Source organism: Eptatretus burgeri, chromosome 7 (assembly GCF_056783735.1).
Source record: "Eptatretus burgeri isolate ZD-2024b chromosome 7, Ebu_testis_v1, whole genome shotgun sequence".
Taxonomy (NCBI): Eukaryota; Metazoa; Chordata; class Myxini; order Myxiniformes; family Myxinidae; genus Eptatretus; species Eptatretus burgeri.
This window is the reverse complement of record NC_140967.1, coordinates 77,691,596-77,715,919: the sequence shown is the minus strand read 5'-3', so window position 1 is coordinate 77,715,919 and position 24,324 is coordinate 77,691,596. Positions and strand designations below refer to the sequence as shown.

General features: G+C 43.1%; 1 protein-coding gene across 1 annotated transcript in view; it reads left to right on the top strand.

Annotated features, from left to right (window-relative positions):
* LOC147023596 (1-phosphatidylinositol 4,5-bisphosphate phosphodiesterase beta-1-like) overlaps positions 1–24,324 on the top strand; it is a 435,861-nt gene that overhangs the window by 349,176 nt on the left and 62,361 nt on the right. Inside the window, exons 19-23 of the mRNA XM_085889131.1 lie at positions 12–136; positions 363–517; positions 11,016–11,180; positions 11,680–11,779; positions 21,143–21,247. Of these exons, the coding sequence (XP_085745257.1) occupies positions 12–136; positions 363–517; positions 11,016–11,180; positions 11,680–11,779; positions 21,143–21,247 (650 nt within the window). The remainder of the gene's footprint in view (positions 1–11; positions 137–362; positions 518–11,015; positions 11,181–11,679; positions 11,780–21,142; positions 21,248–24,324) is intronic.

Genomic DNA, 24,324 nt, shown 5'->3' with positions numbered 1-24,324 from the left:
AACACTCTCAGGTACAATAAATGGCAGATGAGTCGAATTTATCCCAAGGGTACACGAGTGGATTCTTCCAACTACATGCCGCAGGTGTTTTGGAACGCTGGCTGCCAGTTTGTGGCCCTCAACTTCCAGTCTATGGGTGAGCAAAAAAAAAACGTTTCACTTGATTCACCTCTAGAATCAGTTCTGAGCCATTTTGGTCAACCCTGCCAACTTGCCTTGAATCAAAAAGAGTTTCAGCAAGGTTACAAACTTCTTGAAACATATTTGAACATCAGACCTGTTTTGTCATTAATACTTGGAGACTAAAGTTCAGATCCTGCCTTGCCTGGCATCCCACCTCTCCTGCATTTATATTTTCACAGATCTGCCAATGCAGCTCAACATGGGCAAGTTTGAATACAATGGATGCAGTGGCTACATTTTGAAACCAGAGTTTATGCGTCGGCCTGACAAGCACTTCGACCCTTTTTCTGAAAATACTGTTGATGGAATCATTGCCAACACTATCTCTGTTAAGGTGGGATTATCTTTGGAAAGCAGGTGCTCATGTATAGGGATATTCACACACATGATTGCATGGACCTTATGGTTCACAATTCTTCATGTGATTTTAATTGCTGAAGTAAAGTATAAATCTTTTCGTCAGATTGACTAAGCACTATAGCTCCAAACTCATGCGCCTCAAATGGCAAAACATATCCTAGGATTATTTTGTTTTTCGAGCCACTGTAATACAATACTTTGTCGGTAAATGATGGATGATAGCTGTTTCCTTTTGTTTTGTTAGTGGAAGTAACATGAGAATTGGTGGTAAAAATGGATGAAATAATTTAATTATCCCCACACTTTATGGAAAAAATGGGATTTTGTAATCATCTCCAACATTCCAACTATCTGTCTTTCTGTCTCCGTTTGTCTGTCCATCAAACGGTTGTGCAGAAATTCACCAAACTTAGGAGTTATGATCACCACATGGCAAGAAGGTGCGAGAGCAGTATAATTTTGCCCCCGCCTCTTGTGATGGGGTCAAAGGATCAAATATTAAAAAATGCAATTATGGGCACATTTTAAAACCTTTTTTTTAATGAAACCTTGTACCCAGTGGGGCAGAGAAACAGGAGATTTTAAAAACCGATTTTCTGGGTACCGGTAGAGTGGGGAAACTACATGTCACCTCTATTATATCATCCTGTTATGTCACCTTATTATGTCACCCTCCATCCTCTTGTCCACATCATACCATCAAAAAATTGCCAGAATTTATTTGGAGATGCTACGCCGTGTTATGGGAAACATGTGTGGAAGACTAGAGGAATGTCTGTGCAGAGACGGAGGTCACCTCGAGGATGTGATCTTCAAGAAATAAATGACATGCTTTGTACTTTAAGATGGCATATTTGTAATTTGGCAAATACAAAATGTTTATTGAATTGCTGAGTTTTTAAAATTAGCCGTTTCTCTGCCCCACCCTTTTTATGCAATCAACATTGAGGGACGCATGAAATATGTAACAAGTTTTTGGATTTGACCCCCGGTTCATGCTCCAGGGGGTGGGGACTTCGGATCACAAATCAGAAGATTTTTAATCTCTAAATTTAATGTTGGGTCATTCCTGGTGGAAATGTTTACCATCTTTAAACTTTTCTGTAGGTGGGAAGCGTGGGGATTTGTGATGGCATGCCATCAAAATCATTCTCAGCTTTCTTTTTTCATAAAAAAGCAGTCCACATGATATAAAACAACTGTTTGCCTAATTAAAGTTAGAAAATGTGTAAAAATGTCATTTTCTTATCATGGATGCTCTTGATCAAATTATTCAGGAACTTTTTGTAAGATGGACTAATTTGGAAAATTTATAGCACACGAGAATATTGCAAGAAACCATTTCTGATCTGCAGGCCACGTGATAAAAGATCAGTGAAAGCATCTATTTTCCTCCTCTTCTTCATCTTCTACTTCTTCTTTTGAAATCCACTTAACCTGGTGATATGAGATTTTTTTTTCCAGTGTTCTCAATTGGACATACTGTAGTGTTGACGAAATCAACGCCACTCAGGCTGATGTCCTTCTCAATGATGTCACAAAGAGTTATGAGAAGACGCCCGATTCTCTGGGGTTCCTTGGGCCTCCAGAGTAGAACTTTCTTTGCATGTTCTTCATGGTGCATCACATGACCAGCCTGTCTAAGCTGATGTTACCTCACAATAGCAGACGTGGGGATGAGAACCATACAAATCTCTGTTGGTGATATGGTCTTGCCAAGAAACACTGAGGATTTTTCAAAGTAGACAGGTGTATGTATCATCCAATGATTTATCCTGCAGTGCTTGAATCAAGGTCCAGGATTCACACCCATAGAGAAGGATCAACTCAACAGTAGTTTTGAAGATCCTTAGCTGACTCTGTCTGCAGACTGGATATCTCCAAACATTGTTGAGACCATGAACTGCTTGCTGCCCAAGCCTGAGCTTTTCTACCTTCCAAGTCACGCTGCGTGTTGGTATAGGAGCCGAGGTATTTAAAGTCATTAACTTTCTCTGTTGGACTTCCATCAACAGTAAGTGGAGCACAATCAGCAGGATTGACGTGCATATACATACATCGTTGTTTTTTCAGCATTGAGTCCCAGTCCAATAAATGTAGCAGCAGTTTCAGCCTTGTGAAGTAGAAGTTCAGTTTCAAGTAACAAGTCAGAGAGTAACGCTATGTCGGCAGCAAGGTCCAGATCAGAAATGTGCTGTGCTGGATGTCTGCGACTTCAACGCTGAGAGAGAATTAAACCATCCCAGTCTTTCACCGTTCTTAGGACGTCATCCAAGACGATGGAAAGCAGGTAAAGAGCTCCAATGTTTCTATGAAAATTGCAGTCTCTCCTTCAGGAGTTAATACCACTGCAGATACATCTTCATACATGATTTGTATGGCCTTAAAAATTGACGGAGGGATGGCATACTGTATGAGTGGAGAATTTGGAAAGGTTTATTCCTGTCAATGGAATAAAAAACTTTTGAAGTCAATAAAGATGATAGCTTCTTTTTGGTGGTTACATATTTCCCCAATGATGAGCCTGAGAGCAAGAATCTGAGAATATGTAGATCAAAGGGGACTAAACCCACTTGATTGGGGAGTGGGATCTTTTCTAGTTCAATGCGAATTACTGTATATTAAGAAGGAGGCGATGGTCGATTTTTGCTGCAGTGTGGGTTAGACTTATTCCAGAGCAATAAATTAGAGCAATTAGAGCAATAAATTTCCTTTCTTGGGTATTGGTACAATGTCTGCTTTGTCCCATTCTGGAGGCTGATTTCCTAGCTACGTTTTGTTTCAGAATTAAAGTAAACTTTTTTTTTAACTTTGGAAGTCGCCAAACTTCAAATGGAATACCATCAAGACTGGGGCTCTTCCAACTTTAATTTGTTCCATGCCCGTGTCAAATTCTGCTGATGAGAACATGCCAGTCGTTATGTTGGCATTGAAATTGAAGATGGGATCAATTGAGTTGTTGGGTCATCTGGAATTATCAGAAGAGAGCAGTTTTTCAAAATGAGTTTTCCAGGAAGCTAACAAATCCTTCCTTGGATAAAAATGGTGTTAGATTTCTTTCCAGAAAGATGTTTCACTCGCTTCCAGGCATTACAGAGTGCATTGGGTGATTTGCATCTATTAAAGATATTCCATCTTTCCTCCCTATTCCATCTTCAGGTGCTGCATGACATTGCCAGGTGCCAAAGGGCTTTGGCGCCTGGCTATGACGCACACCGAAAGGACGTACTCAGTTTTCATTCCTTTGTTTGTTTGTTTGTTCATTTGGCCGATATCTCAGCCATCCTTTGAGCGAGGAAGCTGAAATTTGGGCACAATAGTGAACAAATGCTTTGGCAAAATCGATACATATATATTTTTTTCATTGATCAATTAATTGATTAATTACTTCACTATTATAGATTTCTGAATTACTTATTTATTTTCTTTCTCACCTGGACAATATGTCAGGCACCTTTTGAGCTGGGAAGCTGATATTTCGACACGACAGTGACCCAAGTGATTTGGCTATAAAGAGTATTTTTGATTTATTGATTCATCAATTTATCAATTAATTGCTTAATTTTTCCATTAATTAATTATTTCCAAAAAGTTACAGATTCAGATGAAACAGTGGTGGTTTTGGGATGCTATTAGCCTATTGATTAGTAAATTAATTATTTTATGATTATGATTTATGTATTTATTTTAATTACACAATTAATCAATCAATTATTGTGCACTGCTCCCTCCAAATTCTGTCTCCATGTGCTGCTCGGTGGCACTGCCGGGCACCGAAGGCGCCCCTGCAATGTCGCATTCTGGAGGATATGTTTATTTATTTATTTGGCACGGGAGTAGTGTACTTTGAATGTAGCTGTACTTGTTCTCTTTTTTTTTTTTGGATACATGATCAAGGCTCGGGGAAGGGAACAACATGGAAAGGGGGAAGCACAAACAGCAGAGTGCAATTGAGAGTGGGATCAAGAGGAGGGGGAGAAGGACATGTGGAGGTGAACAAGCTGCACACAAGCTGAATGAAACACAGAAAGAAGAGGAAGGGGGAAGTGTGCATGAAACAGAAAAGGAACAAACAAAACAACTAGCAACCAAAAAGAGGTGAGGGAGAGGGGGAAGGGGTGAGTCAAAATAACCTGGAAAAAGGGAGTGCTTGCGAATGGGTTATTTTGGGGTTGAAGAGATCATGAGTATGGATAAGGGATGACATAAGTTTGTGGTGAACAGCTGTATTGAAGCCCTGGAGGGAAGAATGCGATTGAACAGACAAGGAAAGTTGGTTCCGTGGGCAAGAGACAAGAGGAACAAATGAGTGCAGTGCCTGGATTTTGGGAGTTTAACAATAAGAGGGTTACTGACAGACCATTTGTGCCTTGCAGAAACCTAGGAAGGACAGAGCCAAGACGGGGCAGAGGGTGCAAGACCAAGAAGGAGGCAGTATAATATACAGAGGCTACAGAGGCCACCAACCTGCCTGAGTTATTTTTGTAATCAGACCTAGCAGAAGATCTCAATGATTTTGAGGGCCTTACTTTCCATGGGAAAGTACTTTCTTTACTTTTCATTTCCAGGACAGGAAAGGCGTGAGGCAGGGCAGCCAGTACAAAGGAGAGAGAGAGAGAGAGAGAGAGAGAGAGAGAGAGAGAGAGAGAGAGAGAGAGAGAGAGAGAGAGAGAGAGAGAGAGAGAGAGAGAGAGAGAGAGAGAGAGAGAGATAGAGATAGAGATAGAGATAGAGATAGAGATAGAGATAGAGATAGAGATAGAGATAGAGATAGAGATAGAGATAGGTATTCCATCAAGCTGTGAATATCGGCCTTCTGGGTTGTCAAAAGTTCAGATTGGCCAAGGAAAGACCTTGAACGACAAAGGATGTTGAGTCATTGGCTTGTTCTGGAAGCCATCTTGGAAATATGGTCTGCCTAAGAAAGATCATGGCTGATGATGAAGCCAAAAATTTGAGTGACTTAACCTCTGTGGTTTGTTTAGGAAGTACATTGGAGGGTTTGCCATATGATCTGTTCTGAGAGACAGGGTGAGTATGATGGGATTTGTCAAGGTTGAAAAACATACTAAATGTTGGACCACCTCCTTATTCTTTCAAGGTTTGTAAAGATGAGAGAAGGGAAGCAGATGCCATAAATCAGTTTGGAGATTGAGGTGGGGTGCCAGACTCTATCAATTGCTCAAGATATGTCCAGAGAGATGGTCCTGATCTCATCTCTGGTATTTAGGGCCTCCATCCATTGTTGGAAGAGTGGAAGCAGTATGTCCATGGTAGAATAACCACGTCTGAAACTGATCTGATGATATGAAATGAGGCCATTGGAGAAGAGGAGGGATATGACGTCAACTGCAATGATAGATTCCATGACCTTGCTTATTGTTGGAAACAAGACATTAGGCCTGTAGTTAAGAGGATCTGTTTTTGTACCATGTTTGTGTATTGCAATGATGTTGACTAACTTCCAGGCAGATGGAAACTGACCCAGATAGAATGATTGTATGAACAGAGCAGAAAAAGGATGAGCAAGAGCAGCAGAGCAGGTTTTTAGGACGCATGCACTGATGCCATCTGAGCCTGTCGCAGAATCAGTCAAGGTTTGTCAGAAACCTCTTCACCTTCTAATGCCTGGTGTTGGCTTAATGATTGGAGTGGTGGGCTTGGGATCCTAAGGTCCTGAGTTCAAATCCCGTTCAGCTGTCGAATTCATACCAGGTGGGGTTAACTCGGCCTGTCATCCTTCCGAGGTCGGCAAAATGAGTGTCAGTATGCTGGTATACTGTGTCGGAGTGGCGACCCGTCCAGGATTGTGCCCAATAGCCAATGAGACTAATTAAGCAGCACCAATGCTCTGCACAGAGTATGGCCAAATCTCCTCTCCTCCTCTTCAGCTTCTCAAGTGGGAAAGACACAGTATCCAGCAAAAGTTGAGTATGAGAGGGTAATTTAGGGGTAGGGTTTGAGGGGTTGGGTACACAAGATTTGGAAGCAAACACATAATTGAGGGATTTGGCCTTCTCACAAGAGAATCATCTGTGGTGTCATTTGAAGTGAGAGAAGGGATGGAGGAAGAGCATACACCAGAGACAGACTTGACAAGGTGCTACGAGATCTTTGAAGAAAAGATGGGTTTGAGAGTTCAGCCTTGAGGTTGGCCAGATGTTTTATGACTTTCATGAGAGTGGATACACACTTCAGTGCTTTGTGAAATGATTAGAGGTCACCTTCAGTCGGATTTACCTCCCATGTAGAAAAGACAAGTTGTTTGAAGTCAATTGCCTTACCACAGGATTCTGTGTACCAGGGTCCAGGGGTGAGTGGCCCTGCATGATAACTGCAGACAAGATGGTATAAATCTGTACGACTGTACATAAGGGAAAGCAAGCTTGTGTGGAAGGGTTCCCAGGCAGTATTAATTTCAGGAGAGGTAGAAATGAAGCACCAGTCTTGACATTAGAGGGTAGCTTGAGTGAACTGCCAGAGTATATGGCACTGAGGTAGCTCCCTGACAATACACAGGGAGGTTTTGACTCTCTCAAGCACATGATCAGATGAACCTATTGGGACAGAAGAGGTATAGCAGACGTTGGAGGGAAAATTCATGACCAAGTCCAGGAGGGATGACGTGCCATTGGTAGAATTTTGTTCGGAAAGTTCACTGATTGGGGGAGGCCCATGGAGTCACAGACGTCCCTTGCTACATTGTCATGGCTGGTTGAAGAGATACCAACACCCAGCCAATTGGCATGGTGACAGTTCAAATCACCGAATATGAGGAAGAGAGAGTTGCGATGGGTGGTTATAAGATTGTCTGTGATGGTAGAGCGGGGAGATGTAAATAGAGTCATCCCTGTTGGAAGGATGTTACATCAAACAAACAAACAAGAGGTGGTTATGGAGGGGAAAGCGCATCCAAAGGTGCTGATCATGACAGGCAGGGGAAAGGTAGCACACAGACAGTGGGAAATGCAGTTCTTGACATAAACTGCAACTCTACCACCGGAATAGGATTCAGGCCCGTCAAACTGGGAAAGACGATACCCAGGGAGAGACACAGAAGAATCCTGTGAGAGGACAGATTCTGTTCGGCACATAATGTCAGGTGCACCTGTGGCAGCTTGAATTGAAAGATCAGTCAAATTTGAGAAATGACCTTTGGATGTTGGAGGTCCTTAGAGTTAGGGATGGGGGGAGGTGATGCTGTTGGCAGGAAAGGAAAAGAAGGGAGGGGTGGTGGAGCATAGAAAGTGGGAGGCAGAAAGCTGTGGAATTGGACCCTGGCAAAGCAGGAAAGGATGGGACACTGGGTAAATGGAAGTGACCGTGAAGCAGGGGAAGAAGAGGGGCTGGGACGCAGGGCGAGAAGAGAGGGGTCGGGAGGGCCGGAATGCAGGGCGAGAAGAGAGGAGCTGGGACACAGGGTGAGAAGAGAGGAGCCACGACACAGGGCGAGAAGAGAGGGGCCGGGAGGGTCGGAACGCAGGGAGAGAAGAGAGGGGCTGGGAGGGTTGGAACACAGGGAGAGAAGAGAGGGGCCAGGACGCAGTGCGAGAAGAGAGGAGCCGGGACGCGGTGCGAGAAGAGAGTGGCCGGGACGCAGGGTGAGAAGAAAGGGGCCGGGATGCAGGGTGAGCAGAGAGGGGCCGGGACGCAGGGTGAGGAGAGAGGGGCTGGGACGCAGGGTGAGAAGAGAGGGGCCGGGACGCAGGGTGAGAAGAGAGGGGCCGGGGTGCAGAGCCATGAGAGAGGAGCCAGGAAACAGGGCGTGAATAAAGGGGCCGGGAAACATGGCGAGAAGGGAATGGTCGGGATGTAGGCTGGGAAGAGAGTGGTCAGGGCGCAGGGCCGGGAAACAGGGAGAGAAGAAAGGGGCTGGGATGGAAGGCGAGAAGAGAGGGGCCGGGACGCAGGGTGAGAAGAAAGGGGCTGGGACGCAAGGCGAGAAGAGAAGGGCCAGGGTATAGGGTGAGAAGAGAAGAGAGGGGCCAGGGCGCAGGACCGGGAAAAAGTTTTTTTTTTTTATACCTTGTCGAGGCTCGTATGAGAGCTAACACACAACTCACAGCAAGGGGGCATGAGACAAGAGGGGCGGGAGTGGAAGGGACAAAACAGTGGGGAACAGACACATTAGGTGAACTGTGGAAGGGAGAGGGATGGGGATGGGACGGGGAACATGGCGAAGAGAAGATGGACATTACAGGGACTTTCAGGAAGGAAAGCAGGGGAATTGAAGGAAGTGGGCTTGAGTGGATTATCGGGGGTAGAAAAGATCGAGGATTTGGATGGGGGAAGATAAGAGGTGGTGGTGAACAGCTGTTTTGAAAGCCTGGAGGGAAGAATGGGAAAAAATAGAGTGAGGAAATGTATTCCAAAGGCGGGAAAAAAAAGGAATGAAAGAGTGAAGATGAGCAGTGATTCGTGATTTTGGTAGTTTTACCAGAAGGGGGTTGTTGGCGGACCTTGAGCGCCCTGTGGAAATGTGGTGGGGACAAATCGCAGAGAGAGCAGGGGGGGCAAGGCTGGAGAGGAGTCGGTAGAAGACAGAAAGACCACCGACCAACCTGCGGTGATTGAGTGAGAGGCCCAAAGACTCAGCTTCATTGCGGGAGATGCCGATGATCTTAAATGCCCTGGTTTCGACAGCGTGAAACCAGGTGAGAGAAGAAAGGGGCCGGGACGCAGGGCGAGAAGAGAAGGACCGGGACGTAGCGCTAGAGGAGAGGGGCTGGGACACAGGGCGACACGAGAAAGACGTGGACACTGGTGAAGCAGAGTGTGCAGAGGATGCAAGACATGGAGGAAGCAAGGAGGGGAGTGCCATGAGTTGGATAGACAGGTACGTGGGGGACGCTAAGCAGGGCGAGGGAACGAGTGTCAGGAAACCCTGGTATGAGGATGGCATGGAAGAGTGTCCTGACTTGAGGGAATTTGTTACGTAGTCCCACACACACAACAAAAACGGATGGATTTGAGGATTCCAATGGCAGAGAGATGAAGACAGACATCAGGAATGAGATGGTAACGATGATTAAAATAATGAAGACAGACTTGGTGGGTTCCCAGATTAATGTTCACCAACTAATGGTGGGTTCACAGATTAATGCCCATCCTTCCTAAAAACACGAAGAAAGACACATCAGGATTGTGATGACAATGATGGTGAAAACACGATATGAACACGATGGTGGATGAGGCATGAGTTTACGAGTCATCGAGAGATGGACAGAGGGGCAGAATGGAAAGCAAACTGGAAGAAAGGTATTTGGAAGCAAGTCCTGTTTGTGGAAAGCTTGAATATTTTAAAATTTCTTTTTAAAGAAGTTAAAATTGATGGAGAGAGGGTAGGAAGAAGGAGAAGAAGGAAAGTTTTTGTCATCTTTGATTTTAAAAATTTGTATCGAACAGAAGTATGAGGGAGTTAAAGCGAGGATGGTGAATGATGGGACAGAGATTATGGAAACATGGCGAGTGGGTATGGGGGAAACAGTTGGGGGGAAAAAAACAAAAAAAGAATGGTAGACACAAAATTATCCAAGCCTGTTGCCTACCACGACATGGCTGGTTGAAGAGATCTTTGGATGTTGGAGGTCCTTAGAGTTAGGGATGGGGGGAGGTGATGCTGTTGGCAGGAAAGGAAAAGAAGGGAGGGGTCGTGGAGCAGAGTAAGTGGGAGGCGGAAAGCTGTGGAATGGGACCCTGGCAAAGCAGGAAAGGATGGGACACTGGGGAAATGGAAGGGACCGGGAAGCAGGGGAAGAAGAGGGGCTGGGACGCAGGGCGAGAAGAGTTTGAGAGTTCAGCCTTGACATAAGCTGCAACTCCACCACCGGTTGCCTACCAAGCTGTTAGGATATGTTTATCCTTGGAGAGATCAGATATAGTCGGTCAATTAAAAACAAGATGGTAACAAATTGTTTGTTACCTTCCAGGTGGAGAAGACTTGTGGCTTGGTGGCAATGGATCTCCACAAGCTTACTTAAACGATGCTAAATCATGCATGGTCAAGAAGATGGGATAGACAGCTCTAGAGGGGAAAGTAGGAACTGTATGAGAAGTGTATGCAAGCAGTTGTGGAACAATTTCCAACACCTGTCATTATGGGTTTCATGAGGATACTGATACTGAAAGGCGCTACATGAGGACACAGGACTGAAATAAATAGAATGAGCATGAAAAAAATACACAGTAGTGAGCACTCAATACGAAAAACATTCGACACAAACAGAGAACGTAAAATATACAGTAACACAGAAGAATCCGTAACAGTCTAGCTTTTTGGAAGCCAATCTCTCGAGGATTAAGAGAAGGAACCATGACCAAAGAACCAGTCTTACCCTCTCAATCCCCCTCCATCTTCCATGAGCCTAGACTTTGCACATAAGTGTTGCATTTCAAAATTGGAGGAATTTGTCAATTACCGTTGGGTGGCATTGGACCCCATGTTGTGATTTCAATCATACTTGTGGGTGCAGGTAATATCCGGACAATTCCTCTTGGACAAGAAGGTAAGCTGCTATGTGGAGGTGGACATGTTTGGCCTTCCAGTGGATACAAAACGTAAGATCTACAAGTCCAAGACAGTCACAGGAAACTCCCTCAACCCTGTGTGGGATGAAGAACCATTTGTCTTCAAAAAGGTGACCAATTCTTCCGTGTCTATCGAGTTTGCATGAGGGGGGCAGTCTTTGCTAACGATGTTATAATACCTCTTTTGCCATAACAGCTCAGCAAACTCATATTTCTCAGCAAGTAGAGTTATAATGCCTTGTAAAATTAGTTGCTAATTCCAGCAAAGACCAGCGGTCTGTTTTGACAGCACAAGATGTTAAAACCATGAGAATATAATGGTTAAATATGTCTGCCATAAAAATCCAAAAGTGCTGACATTTCAGGCTTTACCCTTCGTCTGAGAAGAAGAGCAAAACTCCGACGAAGAATAATGCCTGAGACGTCAGCACTTTTGTGATATTTTAAAGTGGATAACTTTAACCATTTTATCCTCACGTTTTTATAATAAAGCCTTCGATTTGTTGCCTTCCACAACAGAAGGAACGTTCTTAAAATGCATGCCAATATTGGTATTTTTTAACAACTTGCATATTTTCCCTATCCTTAAAGGTGCCATGTTATTGACAGGTTGTGCTGCCCACCTTGGCAACACTCCGCATAGCAGTCTTTGAGGACAATGGCAAGCTTCTGGGACACCGCATCCTGCCCGTATCGGCCATCCGCCCTGGTACACCTCACAGCACTGTAGTTATACATAGTGTAGTGCATTTGAATTGCATATTTCTCAAATTTCCAGAGAACACTAGAAGATGAAGATGTGGAGGAGCAAGGGAGGTGTGTGCAGAAATTTGATGAATAGGTTAGCAATCCTTGTTATTTTAAAATATTTTTGTTGAATAATTATAATATTATTGTGACAAATTATACAAATGACAGTTATGTTATTTTAATTATCATTATTATTACTATAATAAAGTTATATTAATAATGAATGCTATGGTTGAGCTGAAAAACAGCATATCATCTAAACAACTGACAGACATCAAGGAAGTCGACAAGCAATGAATGGATAGGACAATTTATGCCAATGGCAATTAGCTTCACAAGCTGTGAAGGGCCTGTGAAATTTCCACAGAGATTGCCTAGATACCTTTTGCTTGAATTTCAATGCATCATCTCATTGTTTAGATGAGCAAGAGAAGTCTATCTAATGATCAACAAAACTAATGGTCAGAGGTCAAAGAGTGGGAAAACAACAATGTTCTGATTTATTTTGTAATCGAGTAAAGTAAGGCAAGGTGCACCTCTCAGGAAAGGAAGGAGAAGAATTGTCTCTGAGCTCATATCACCTCAGTCCTTGTTATATGTTCAGTATCCTGAATGTCTGCATCAGAGCACTCTCTATGCATACAAATAAGAGATGTGTTTATTCGCATTGCAGCGTGGGAACAACATACGAGACAGTTAATAGATAATAACTGGAGCTGGGGCAGGGATGGGGCTGGAGGGTGTGGCAATACAGGCCTTTGAAGCAAAAGCTGAGTTTTGTCACTCAGTCATATCCACCATGGATCTCTCACAATAAATTGAGGGGCATATTGGAGGATCACATGAGGTATAGATCTGGCGAGATGTTGCCATTAGTTGGAAGACTAGTGGTTTTGAAATGTTGCTTTTTAGTTGCAATTTGTGTTGGTTTTTCACATCTCATAAAGGCATTTGATTAGTGCACCTTGGAAGGATTGAAAATTGCTTTCAATGTTTTTTTTACCTTCCAGGTGGAGAAGACTTGTGGTTTGGTGGCAATGGCATCTCCACAAGCTTACTTAAACGATGCTAAACCATGCATGGTCAAGAAGATGGGATAGACAGCTGTAGAGGGGAAAGTAGGAACTGTATGAGAAGTGTATGCAAGCAGTTGTGGAACAATTTCCAACACCTGTCATTATGGGTTTCAGAAGAGGTCTTTAATGGGTCTATATTCTATAAACTGCCTGTGACTGTAGCCTGTCGAGTCAGAATGAGGGTACTGACAGGCCATACAACACTCTTTTCTGAAAGTGGACAGCATAATGGTTGCTTTCACCCTGACATTATCAGAATAACCAATTGTTGCAGAGGATGAGTACAGGTGAACTGTTGGGAGAGTTGGGATTGAACAATTTACAGGCTGAATTGAGCCAGTCTCTACAGAAATAGCATTGGCAGAGAAGGCAACCTTCAGACAGTGGCTGTACATTAGATAGTACATAAGAAGTCATCACACAGCAGAAAGAAAGTTTTGAGATGGGATGTTAGGAAAATGTGTTAATGTGGTGGGTTTTAGTTTGTGTCATTTTCATTTGAAGAATGATGGAAAACACAAACAAAAAAGGTTTCTGCAGAGGTGAACCCAAAGCCAAGAAAGAATATCCAGAAAGGGGCATTCCCAGACACACTACTCATCGTATCAGTCTCCATTTCCTGTGATGTCATCACCTTATTTGTGAAATATTTTCTCATCGTGCAATTCTTCAAGTATGCTCAACTCCCACCTTGTTTTAAAAACTCATCTACTTTGTCATGAAGTATAACATCACAGTAAACAAGATGGTTAATTAAATGAAAACTCTAAAACCTCAGGAAAAGCTTGTTTAAAGAATGTAATGCATCTTAATCATAGAACACCAGTTGATTCAACACGGGTACATGTACCTTATATTTCCTTAAGAGTAACCTGTGATCAAAGACAACTGGTTATATTTGCTTTATGGCAGTCTGGTGTTCATCAGTTTTCTGATACCTTTGCCATTAAGCAGGACTGACAGGATGGCCTAGAGGTACGCACATTGCCTCTAAGCTGTCGAGTCTGGGTTTTGACCCGGCTATAAACTGTCATCCCGGTGTTTCATCGGCAGGGTGATTGATCAGTGTGTGTGCCATCCCTCAGATAGATGTTGAACTGGGTATCCTGTCTGCCAGCATTACTTTGTGAATGTTAAAGATCCCACGTAGTCTTTCGTGAAGAATAGCTGAGCAATCGCCAGCACCATAGCCAACTTCCAAATTTCTGCCCTCACCAGAAGTGGGCATTTCTTCAGTGTCACAACCACACCCTCAGCAAATGATGATACCCTGCAATCTTGTGCTGCGTACAGACAGACAAAGCCATTATGCAAGTGATGAAACAGTTGGCTAAAGACAATTGTACGAAAAAGGATGTATCTACTCAAAGCAAGCACAGGACTTGCCGAGTGTAAGTCATTAGGAGAGTAAAGTTGATAAACTATGCTCTGACTAATGCTTCTTTAATGGCCCTAATTGTTCCCACATTATTTTTTATTTGTCAGGGTACATTGAGGAGGGAGGGGAGGGAGAGGAGAGGAGGGGGGAGGAGCAAGGAGGGCTGGGGGAGCGAGCAGGGGGTGAGGAAGGGGTAAGCTAGGAAGGAGAAAATAGCGAGAAAAGGGGGGGGCGGGGAGAGCGATGCCTCGCCAAACGTCACCATACACTCTGGGAGGGAGGTGGGAGTGAGGAGGATGGGAGAGAGAGGAGCGGGGGAAGTTGGGCAGGAGTTTGGGAGGAGGTAAGCATGAGGGGAGGGCTTCTGGACTTCCGTTTAGTAGGGGGAAGTTGAGGGGGAAATGGGGGTAAGGGCTCATGACTTGCATTTGGTTGTGGAACTTGTGGAGAAGGGGGGTGGGGGGTAGTATGGGATTGAACGAAATGGGAGTAAGTTAAAACAGAACATTAATGCAGCACGCAGAAACGGCTCGGAGATGTCCATTGGGGGTTGAGAGGGGAGGGGGTTTTGGAGGAGGCCAGTGTAAGGTGAGGGGAGGGAAGGCAGCATGAGGGGAAGGGAAGAGAAGGCAGTGTGAGGGGATGGGAATAGAGTATGAGGGGAAGGGAAGGGAAGGCAGTGGGAGGGAAGGGAAAGGGAAGGGTGATAAAATGCGCCCAAACAGCAACATTTTATTTTTAACCGCCAAGTTATTTATAAAACCGGGGGCGAGCATTTAGAAACCCACGCTATCTACCTGGCACAGGCCTGTCTGCATGCATGCATGCTCACACATGCAATGACCTTTGCACCTCTCCAGGAGGCTCACTGAATCTGAATCATACATGTGACATTCTGCGGAATTCAAAACTAAACCGTCGTGTGTGTATAGCCGGCCACTCCAACCACAATTCCCAGAGATCGAGTAAAGAAGAAAAGGTAAATAGTTGTCTGGATTGTGCAAGTTGTAGTTGAGTGGTGTATTGTGTCAAGTTCAAGATGACAGTGTGGGCAGAATAGGTCCTGAGTTTGGACGAGTTTGTATTGATGGGTTTTAAGTGTGGGCTGGTAACGGGAAATAAATTCTACATAATGTTGCTGTGGAAGAATGTGGGATGGGTTTTTCAGATGGATGGATCCCGGGGTCTGGTTCATTGAGTACTATATTTTATTATTGTGTTGTTGTTGCAAAGCGACGGTGGTGATGTGATTGTGAATTTTTTACCTGGGATGTTCTGTTTAAAGTTGGAGGTGACATGTTTTAAAAATATATTGACATGGTAAGCTGCTTCTGAGATGTTTTTTTTGTGGCTGAGAGGGGGTGGGTGATTGGAATTGAGGAGATGTGGGTGTTTTCATCTTCGAGTGGCATCAATGAAATCTGCCTGTGAAGCGTATCAAGGTGGTGTTGTGGAGGAAGTATTTTTTTTAGCATGGAGATGATCCATGTCGATGGGTTTGGTGCAGCCTGTGATGATTCTGAGTGCTTTTTTTGTATTTGAAGTTTTAACACATTTGTTTTGGATGTGGTGAGTGCCCAACTTGGGCGAACATAGTTAACAGTAGTTTGGATAAACTATTTGTAAATTGTGGTTCGTGATTTGTTTTTGTTGACCAAACTTAGTATCGGTTAATGCTTTTAGTGCATTTAAATTTTGCTCCATTTTAGCCGTAGTTTGCTGTGTGTGTTTTAGTGAAGGTCATGTGAGAGTCAAGTGTGATTTCAATAATTTTGGTGTTTCTATTTTGGAGCTGATGGTTTTACATGATGATTATTGGGTGGTAGTTGCATTCACATTTCTTCGGGGTTCGGAGAGTGATTGTTGATGTATGTATGTATGTTCGTATATAGTTTATATGATATTGTCATGTCCAGGTCAATTAACACTGACACTGGACGGATGAGCCGAACTTGCTTTTTACTCAGACGAAATTCCAAATGATGGCGGACAATGCTCGTGCGGGTCATGAGGAGAAACACGAGAAACTTTGCTCTTTTAATACCAATGGGTTTATTCCTGAACCACAATACAATAAAATGAATCAAGGATTGTGATTGAGAAGAGACGTTGACATGTTAGAAAGAAAATATATGCAATTAATAAATAACTATATGCAATGTGAATAAAAGAAATATAAAGAAACTGAGGTGCCTCACACCAGACTCAATCACTGATGGGAAAGGGACAAAACTGAGGGACTCAGCTCTGGTGGTAGCGGGTGGAAGGATGGGCATGGAGTAGCCACGAGCAGGCGATGAGCAGGGATGAGGAGAACAATGGACAAGACGATCAGGAGAATGGCAGGATGACGAACAGACACAAGGGTGACAAAAATAGGCAGGCAGAATGACCTCCTTAAAACTCACCTCAGAAACGATTATCCCGCTATCACTTCTCCTCAGAGGTCCACGGTTCTCTCCTCGTAGTAGTCGCTTCACTCTTCCGACCTCGACAGTCCTCTCTTCAACCCAAACCACCCGAACAGGCTCCTCCCTATTCTCCCCGGCAACACTCCGCCCCTGGAAGGTGTCTATAGCTCCGCCCCAATCGCTTGCAAACTTTCCCGGCACCCCCGGTCGAGGTTAACACAGAGGTTATGCGCACAATTTCCTTAACCATCATCCCTAACTTACTATTACCATGCACCATCCCCTGTATGGTGCACATTCAAAGAAGACAATTCTTAAGCTAACATTTCCCAATTTATTAAATCAAGATGGGCTAACTACTCATACACAAACCATCCTATGCTATATATTCCTATCTGCTCTATGGTAATATCTACCACCCCCCCTCAGCCCCCCCCCAACAAATGTAACAACATATACACACCTTTGGCATTCTCTCAACCAGCTTCATGAGGTAATCACCTGGAATGCTTTTCCAACAGTCTTGAAGGAGTACCCACATGCTGAGCACTTGTTGGCTGCCTTTCCTTCACTCTGCAGTCAAACCCATCCAAAACCATCTCAATTGGGTTTAGGTCATGTGATTGAAAAACAAATGATGGTCCCACTAATCACAAACCAATTGGGATGGCATATCACTGCAGAATGTTGTGGTAGCCATGCTAGTTAAGTGTGCCTTGAATTCTAAATAAATCACCAACAGTGTCACCAGTAAAGCACCGTCACAACTCCTCCTCCATGCTTAACGGTGGGAACCACACATGCAGAGATCATCCGTTCACCTTCTCTGTGTCTCACAGACATGGCAGTTGAACCATAAATCTCAAATTTGGACTCATCAGACCAAAGGACAGATTTCCACCAGTCTAATGTCCATTGCTTGTGTTTCCTGGCCCAAGCAAGTCTCTTATTATTATTGGTCTCCTTCAGTAGTGGTTTCTTTGCAGCAATTCGACCGTGAAAGCCTGATTCACGCAGTCTCCTCTGAACAGTTGATGTTGAGATGTGTCTGTTACTTGAACTCTGTGAAGCATTTACTTGGGCTGCAATCTGAGATGCAGTTAATTTGGTGATTTCTGAGGCTGGTAATTCTAATAAACTTATCCTTTGCAGTAGAGGTAACTCTGGGTCTTCCTTTCCTGTGGCAGTCCTCATGAGAGCCAGTTTCATCATCGCGCTTGATGGTTTTTGCGACTGCACTTGAAGAAACTTTCAAAGTTCTTGAAATTTTCTGGATTGACTGACCTTCATGTCTTAAAGTAATGATGGACTGTCGTTTCTTTTTGCTTGGTTGAGTTGTTCTTGCCATAATATGGATAATAATAATAGTCAAAAACAAAATAATAGTCTTTTACCAAATAGGGCTATTTACTGTATACCAACCCTACCTTGTCACAACACAACTGATTGGCTCAAACGCATTAAGAAGGAAACAAATTTCACAAATTAACTTTTAACAAGGCACACCTATTAATGGAAAAGCATTCCAGGTGACTACCTATTGAACCTAGTTAAGAGAATGCCAAGAGTGTGCAAAGCTGTCATAAAGGCACAGGGTGGCTACTTTGAAGAATCTAAAATATAAAATATACTTTGATTTGTTTAACACTTTTTTGGTTACTACATATTTCCATATGTGTTATTTCATAGTTTTGATGTCTTCACTATTATGCTGCAATGTAGAAAATAGTAAAAATACAGAAAAACCCTTGAATGAGGTGTGTCCAAACTTTTGACTGGTACCGTGTGTGTGTGTGTGTGTGTGTGTGTGTGTGTGTGTGTGTGTGTGTGTGTGTGTGTGTGTGTGTGTGTGTGTGTGTGTGTGTGTGTGTGTGTGTGTGTGTGTGTGTGTGTATATACAGTCATGCGCCACTTAACGACGGGGTTACGTTCTGAGAAACGCGTCGTTAACCGACGTCGTCGTTGTGCGAACATTTTTTTTTTTTTTTGCGTTTTCAAACATCGTACTAACACAAACCTACACACCTAGGCTATATAATATGGTGTAGCCTATTGTTCCTCGGATACAAACCTGTACAGCATGTTACTGTACTGAATACTGTCGGCAATTGCAACACACATCCAAGAGAGACGGAAGACACATTAGTTTTACCTTTGTGCTGTTCATGACGGCCATCGGTATTGTTAGCAGCAGCTTACAATCTCCTCTCGCATCGATTATAGAAAGGTGAATAAATAGCGTTTGGATTTTATAAATACGTAATCATTACATCGATGTTATAATTTATAAATGAAGAAACGAGCACCTGTCAATTGTGATATATATTTTCGGAACAGTGCGATTGTTTTAACAACATAAAAAGCTTCACCAAAAATTAATTTGCGTTTTAATGTCGACTAAGAACAACGATTTATTCGTGGAATTCTTCAATTCAAAGGTAATTTATTTGCTAGAAGGTAAACGTGAAAACATTGGTTCAGTTTGAAAGCCGATTTAGTTGAATCCCGATTTAGCATGACCCTGCTTTTTTTCGCATTATAACGATCGCATTATAACAGGGCCACACTGTTGTTTATTATCATTATGAGGTATTATGTACTGTACAGTGTACATAACTGTATGTGCTATTTTTATACGAGGCAACATCACTCGGCATTAGGAATTTTTCAGTTACATTTAAAAAAAAAAAAAACATTTTTTCAGAGCTGGCAGATCCGTCGTATATGCGATCCGTCGTTGCCCGGAACCTCGTTAAGCGGCGCATGACTGTACATATATATATATATATATATATATATATATACACGCATTCACATACATGTCAGAAGATAGTTATATATGATCATTTTTCAGTGATGAAGGAAACACTCGAAGTTAATTGATTACTTAACTCTATTTTCCAAGCTTATCAATTTCAACAGAAAGAAAACAATGCCACTTGTAAAATTAAGTTAACGGGTGTAGATAACGCACAAGCATTATGGGTCAGGTGGCTTTCTCCCTTTAAGTATCAATGTATTGCATGCATAAGTATCCACATATTGTCTGAGTCTGGCTGTAAGACATTACCTATTTCCCGCCCCCCTCCCAAAATAATTGACTGTTAAAAATATCTCATTTTACTTTGTTTTTGCAAGCAGTGTCTGATAATATTGGAGAGTTTATTAGCCCCCGTTGGAATTAGTCTATAATGGGGGCTTATGGATTTGGTCTCAATTATCCCGTCTGTGCTTCTGTGCGCCTACAACCATGTCTCTGACATGTATGGACAGATTTTTTTCATACTTGGGGAAAAGACAAAACATGGTGGTTTACATCTACCTGTCATTTCTTTTCGAGTTCAGATACAAGATGGCCGACTGGCGGCCATTTTAGTTATTAAAAAACCCGATGTTGAATACGTCCTCAACCATTTCTCGGACATGCATTTACCGATGTTGTTCAAACTTGGCACGCAGATAAAGAATGATGGCTTACATATGCACGTCATTCTTTTTTGACATCAGATCCAAGACGGCCGACTGATGGCCATTTTAGTCATTTAAAAACCCAACATGAAACATGTCCTCAACCATTTCTCGAACATGCATTTACCGATCTTGTTCAAACTTGGCAAACAGATAAAGAATGATGGCTTACATAAGCATGTCATGATGTTTGAAGATCAGATCCAAGATGGCCAACAGGTGGCCATTTTCTTACTTAAATGTGTCCCCAACCATTTCTCAGATATACATGGTCCAATTTTGTTCAAACTTGGCAAAAGCACAGTACATGATGGCATACACGTGCACCTCACTTTATTTTGCAATCTCATCAAAGATGGCCGACTAGTATACTGGTGGCCATTTTAGTTGTACATAAATATTGGCTAGCCCTTTAACTCCACACAGTAAAATTAGTAAAACAATGGGGGCTATGACATTTAATGTCTTTTTTACTTGTTGAAATTGAATTTTTCCCCCTTTTTCATGTTACATTGATCTCAGACTAATAGTGGCCAGAGCTTGGACGTAAATCACATGCAGGACACTTACATTAGAAGACATACCTTAATCTGCATTTACAATGACATTCGTTGACAATGGACAAATTTATACAGATAATGGCGATGAACTCAAAAAAAAAAAAATTACAAAACAATCTTAAAGCATGAATGTAATACTGTGGTGTCATTTTCTGGTAAAAATGGTACATTCATAATGAACTTGCGAAAGTATTTAATTTTATTAATTTAACTTTTTATTGCTGAATTTATTCCTCCAAACTTAAAATGAATCACAACCAGCAGTTCCTCACACCCCTCCCTCCCCTTTGTAGAAATATTGCAAATTGGTATCACTTATCTTTAATATGTTTCAAGCTAAGATTTCCCTGGATAAATTTTAATGAGAATCATGCATATTTCAGCTTGGATTAATTTTAAGTAATCTTGTTTGTCTTGTTTTTTTTTCAGGCTACCGGCACATTTGCCTGAGAAATGAAAGCAACCAACCTCTCCTGCTATCGTCCCTCTTTGTCTACATTGTTGTAAAGGACTACGTTCCTGATGCATTTGCAGGTTTTGTGATGCATTGCTTCATCAAAGGCTTTAGTATTCACATGATCAAAGTTTTGCACCAGCATTTACATTCACTGCCATTGTGTTATAAAATGACAATCAATATCTGTAAAATGGCATTTATGTACGCTGTTAAAAACGGTTGTTAGATATCAACTGTCGAAGCTTTTGGAAGAGCTAAATGACAGAGGTGGTTGATTAACAGAGAAGCAGATGAGTGGAGGGGAATATGTGGACAAAAGACCTGTAGTTGCATTCTGGTATGAAAAAGGGGAGTGACAGGAAGGAAATGGGTCATGGGTCATCAAAAGTGGAAAGATTCAGTCGTGTGTGTGTGTGTGGGCGACAGATTAGAAAGTTTGGTTCCACAGATTAGAGAAAAGTGAGTTTAGGGAATGGAGGTGAACATCAAGTTTGGGCATGAGGGTGGTAATTAAGAGTACAGTCATTAAATAATGTGTGGAACCTGAGAGAGGTTGTGGATATGCAAGAGGAAGAGAGGACAGGCAGAGCTTGACCAGAAGAGAGGCAGTGGAGAATTGAAAGACAAAAAAATTTTTTGTTTACAGTCGAGGCTCATGGAAAAGCAACAATACACAACAAACCAGGACATATAGGAAGGAAAATAACAGTGGAAATAGGAACAGGTAGGGTGTGAGGGAGGACACACCAACAGTCGGATAGAGTAATCAAATAAAATGAGACATGGGGAAGAACAAGAGCAATGTGAGGGGAAAGAAGACACGGGGAGTGAACAAGCTAGATACAGGTGCAAATTCCCAATCACAGAAGTGGAAGGGAAAACTAGAGAAGCAACAGAAATGGAACAAAACAAAAACATCCAAGAGCAGGCTGAATGAGCGGAGGGGAAACCTGATAACTGGGAAACATGTAAAAAGGTGGGCTTGGTGGGGGTTAATAAGGGTAGAAAAGATCATGGGTATGGATGGGGTCCTAAACCCCTTTCTTTGTGTCCTAAACCATCCTTCCCACCACCCAAATTGTGCAGTTTGTCTTTCTGCCCTTCTAATCCTCAAACCAAGTTGTTCAGTAATAAGTGTGGGATTACTGTGTTAAAGCCCAACATGTCAGTACCCTCGCTCACATCATCTCCTTCATATCCAGGCAGGGAAGCCAGCCCAAAGGGGACAGCAGTACTCAATCAAGCTGCAGATGAAGACCTTGAAAGAAGATAAAAGTTCAGATGTGTTCAGGAAAGACTTTGCACAATGGATTCATGCCCATTTGGTGGCTAGCTTTGGAGGCCAACTTATATATGTGGTTTGCCCAAGAAAGATCATGGTTGATGGTGAGGCCCAAAAGTTTGAGTGGATGAACTTCGTGAAGACATTTGTTAAGTAAGTAGGTTGCACGGTTCACAACCACCCGGTCCTTCTGATGAGACAGAGTGAGTGTGTGAGATTTATGAAGCATATTTCAAGTGAAAGACATATTCCAAATCTTGCATCAGCTCGCAATTTTATCAAGGTCTGCCACGAGGGAAGAAGCTGCTGCCTGCCTATTTGAGGGATAAGGGACACTACGGCAGAGAGTTGAATCATCAGCAAAGAGGTAAAAAGTATTTTCCAGGTAGTCAGAAAGGTCGTTGATGAAGATTATGAACAGGACTAGGCCTAAGAGACTGCCTTGCGACACTCCAGCCTGGACACAGAAAGGAGATGAGCGAATCCTAAAGATGTAGCAGATCTGGATCCTAAAGATGACAAAGAGAGGGGATGAGCCACACATTTACTATCAGATTGGAAGTTGGTAAGCAATGAGAGAGAGGTGGTGGTCTTGAATGGCACAATCAGAGAGTTCAGAGAGCAAGGCAGGGTGCCAGACTGTACCAAATACTCCAGACATGTCCAGACAGATGGCTCTGATCTCATATCTGAGATTTAGGGCCTCCATCCATTGTTGAGAGAGCAGAAGGAGCATGCCCAGGATATATCGACTCAGTTTGAATCTGAAATGATGTTCTGGTATCAAGTCATTGGAGAAAACAAAGAATTTGATACCAACTGCAATTATGGTTCAATGACCTTGCTGATGTTTGGAAGTAAGGTAATCGGTCTGTCGTTAGGCCTAGGTCACATTTGCCACGGCGGCCGTGGGGTCTCCAAAATCTATGGCCACTAGCAATTACACGGCGGCCGCAGTATTTCCATGGTCACACAATGTAGCAGTCACATATGTTTTTATTTTTCGGGGAGCCGCACGGCGTATTTAGGCCGAAGTCACATTTGCCACGGCGGCCGTGGTGTCTCCAAAATCTACGGCCACTAGCAATTATACGGCGGCCGCAGTATTTCCACGGTCACACAATGTAGCAGTCACATGTTTTTATTTTTCGGGGAGCTGCACGGCGTATTTATAAATTGTGGAGAGCGAAAACGTGGGGTTGCCGTACGGTCTCTGATTTGATGTCGCACGGTGACCTTAGGGCGTTCCTGCGGTGGCCATAGAATTTTCAAGGCAGACGCAAGGTGCCCGCAAGGCGACCACAAGGCGACCGCAGGGGGTCCCTAAGGCGAACGTGCGGTCAGACGGACGGTAACGAATGGGTTAATTTTTTAAATATTTTTTTTACCAGTTTTTTTGTTTTTTCGGCTTGTCGAATTGCTACGGCGAACATAAAGATGAAAAAGGTTATAACTCCACGTTATAATTCCACGGCGACCTTACGGCCTGTAAAATATAGCCATACGGCATAGGGCCACCCTGAGGCCACCTCAGAAACTCTGTGGCCGCCACACGTTTCTGTCAATTCAGAGGGCGTACGGCTGCCGTATCCTCGCCGTAGAGCAAATGTGACTTCGGCCTTAGGTCTTAGAAATTGTGGAGATCGAAAACGTGGGGTTGCCGTACGGTGTTTGATTTGATGTCGCACGGTGACCTTAAGGGGGCCCTGCGGCGGCCATATAATTTTCAAGGCAGACGCAAGTTAGCTTTGAGGTGCCCGCAAGGCGACCGCAGGGGGCCCTAAGGTGAACGTGCGGCCAGACGGACGGTAACGAATGGGTTAATTTTTTTTTTTTAACCAGTTTTTTTTTCGGCTTGTCGAATTGCTACGG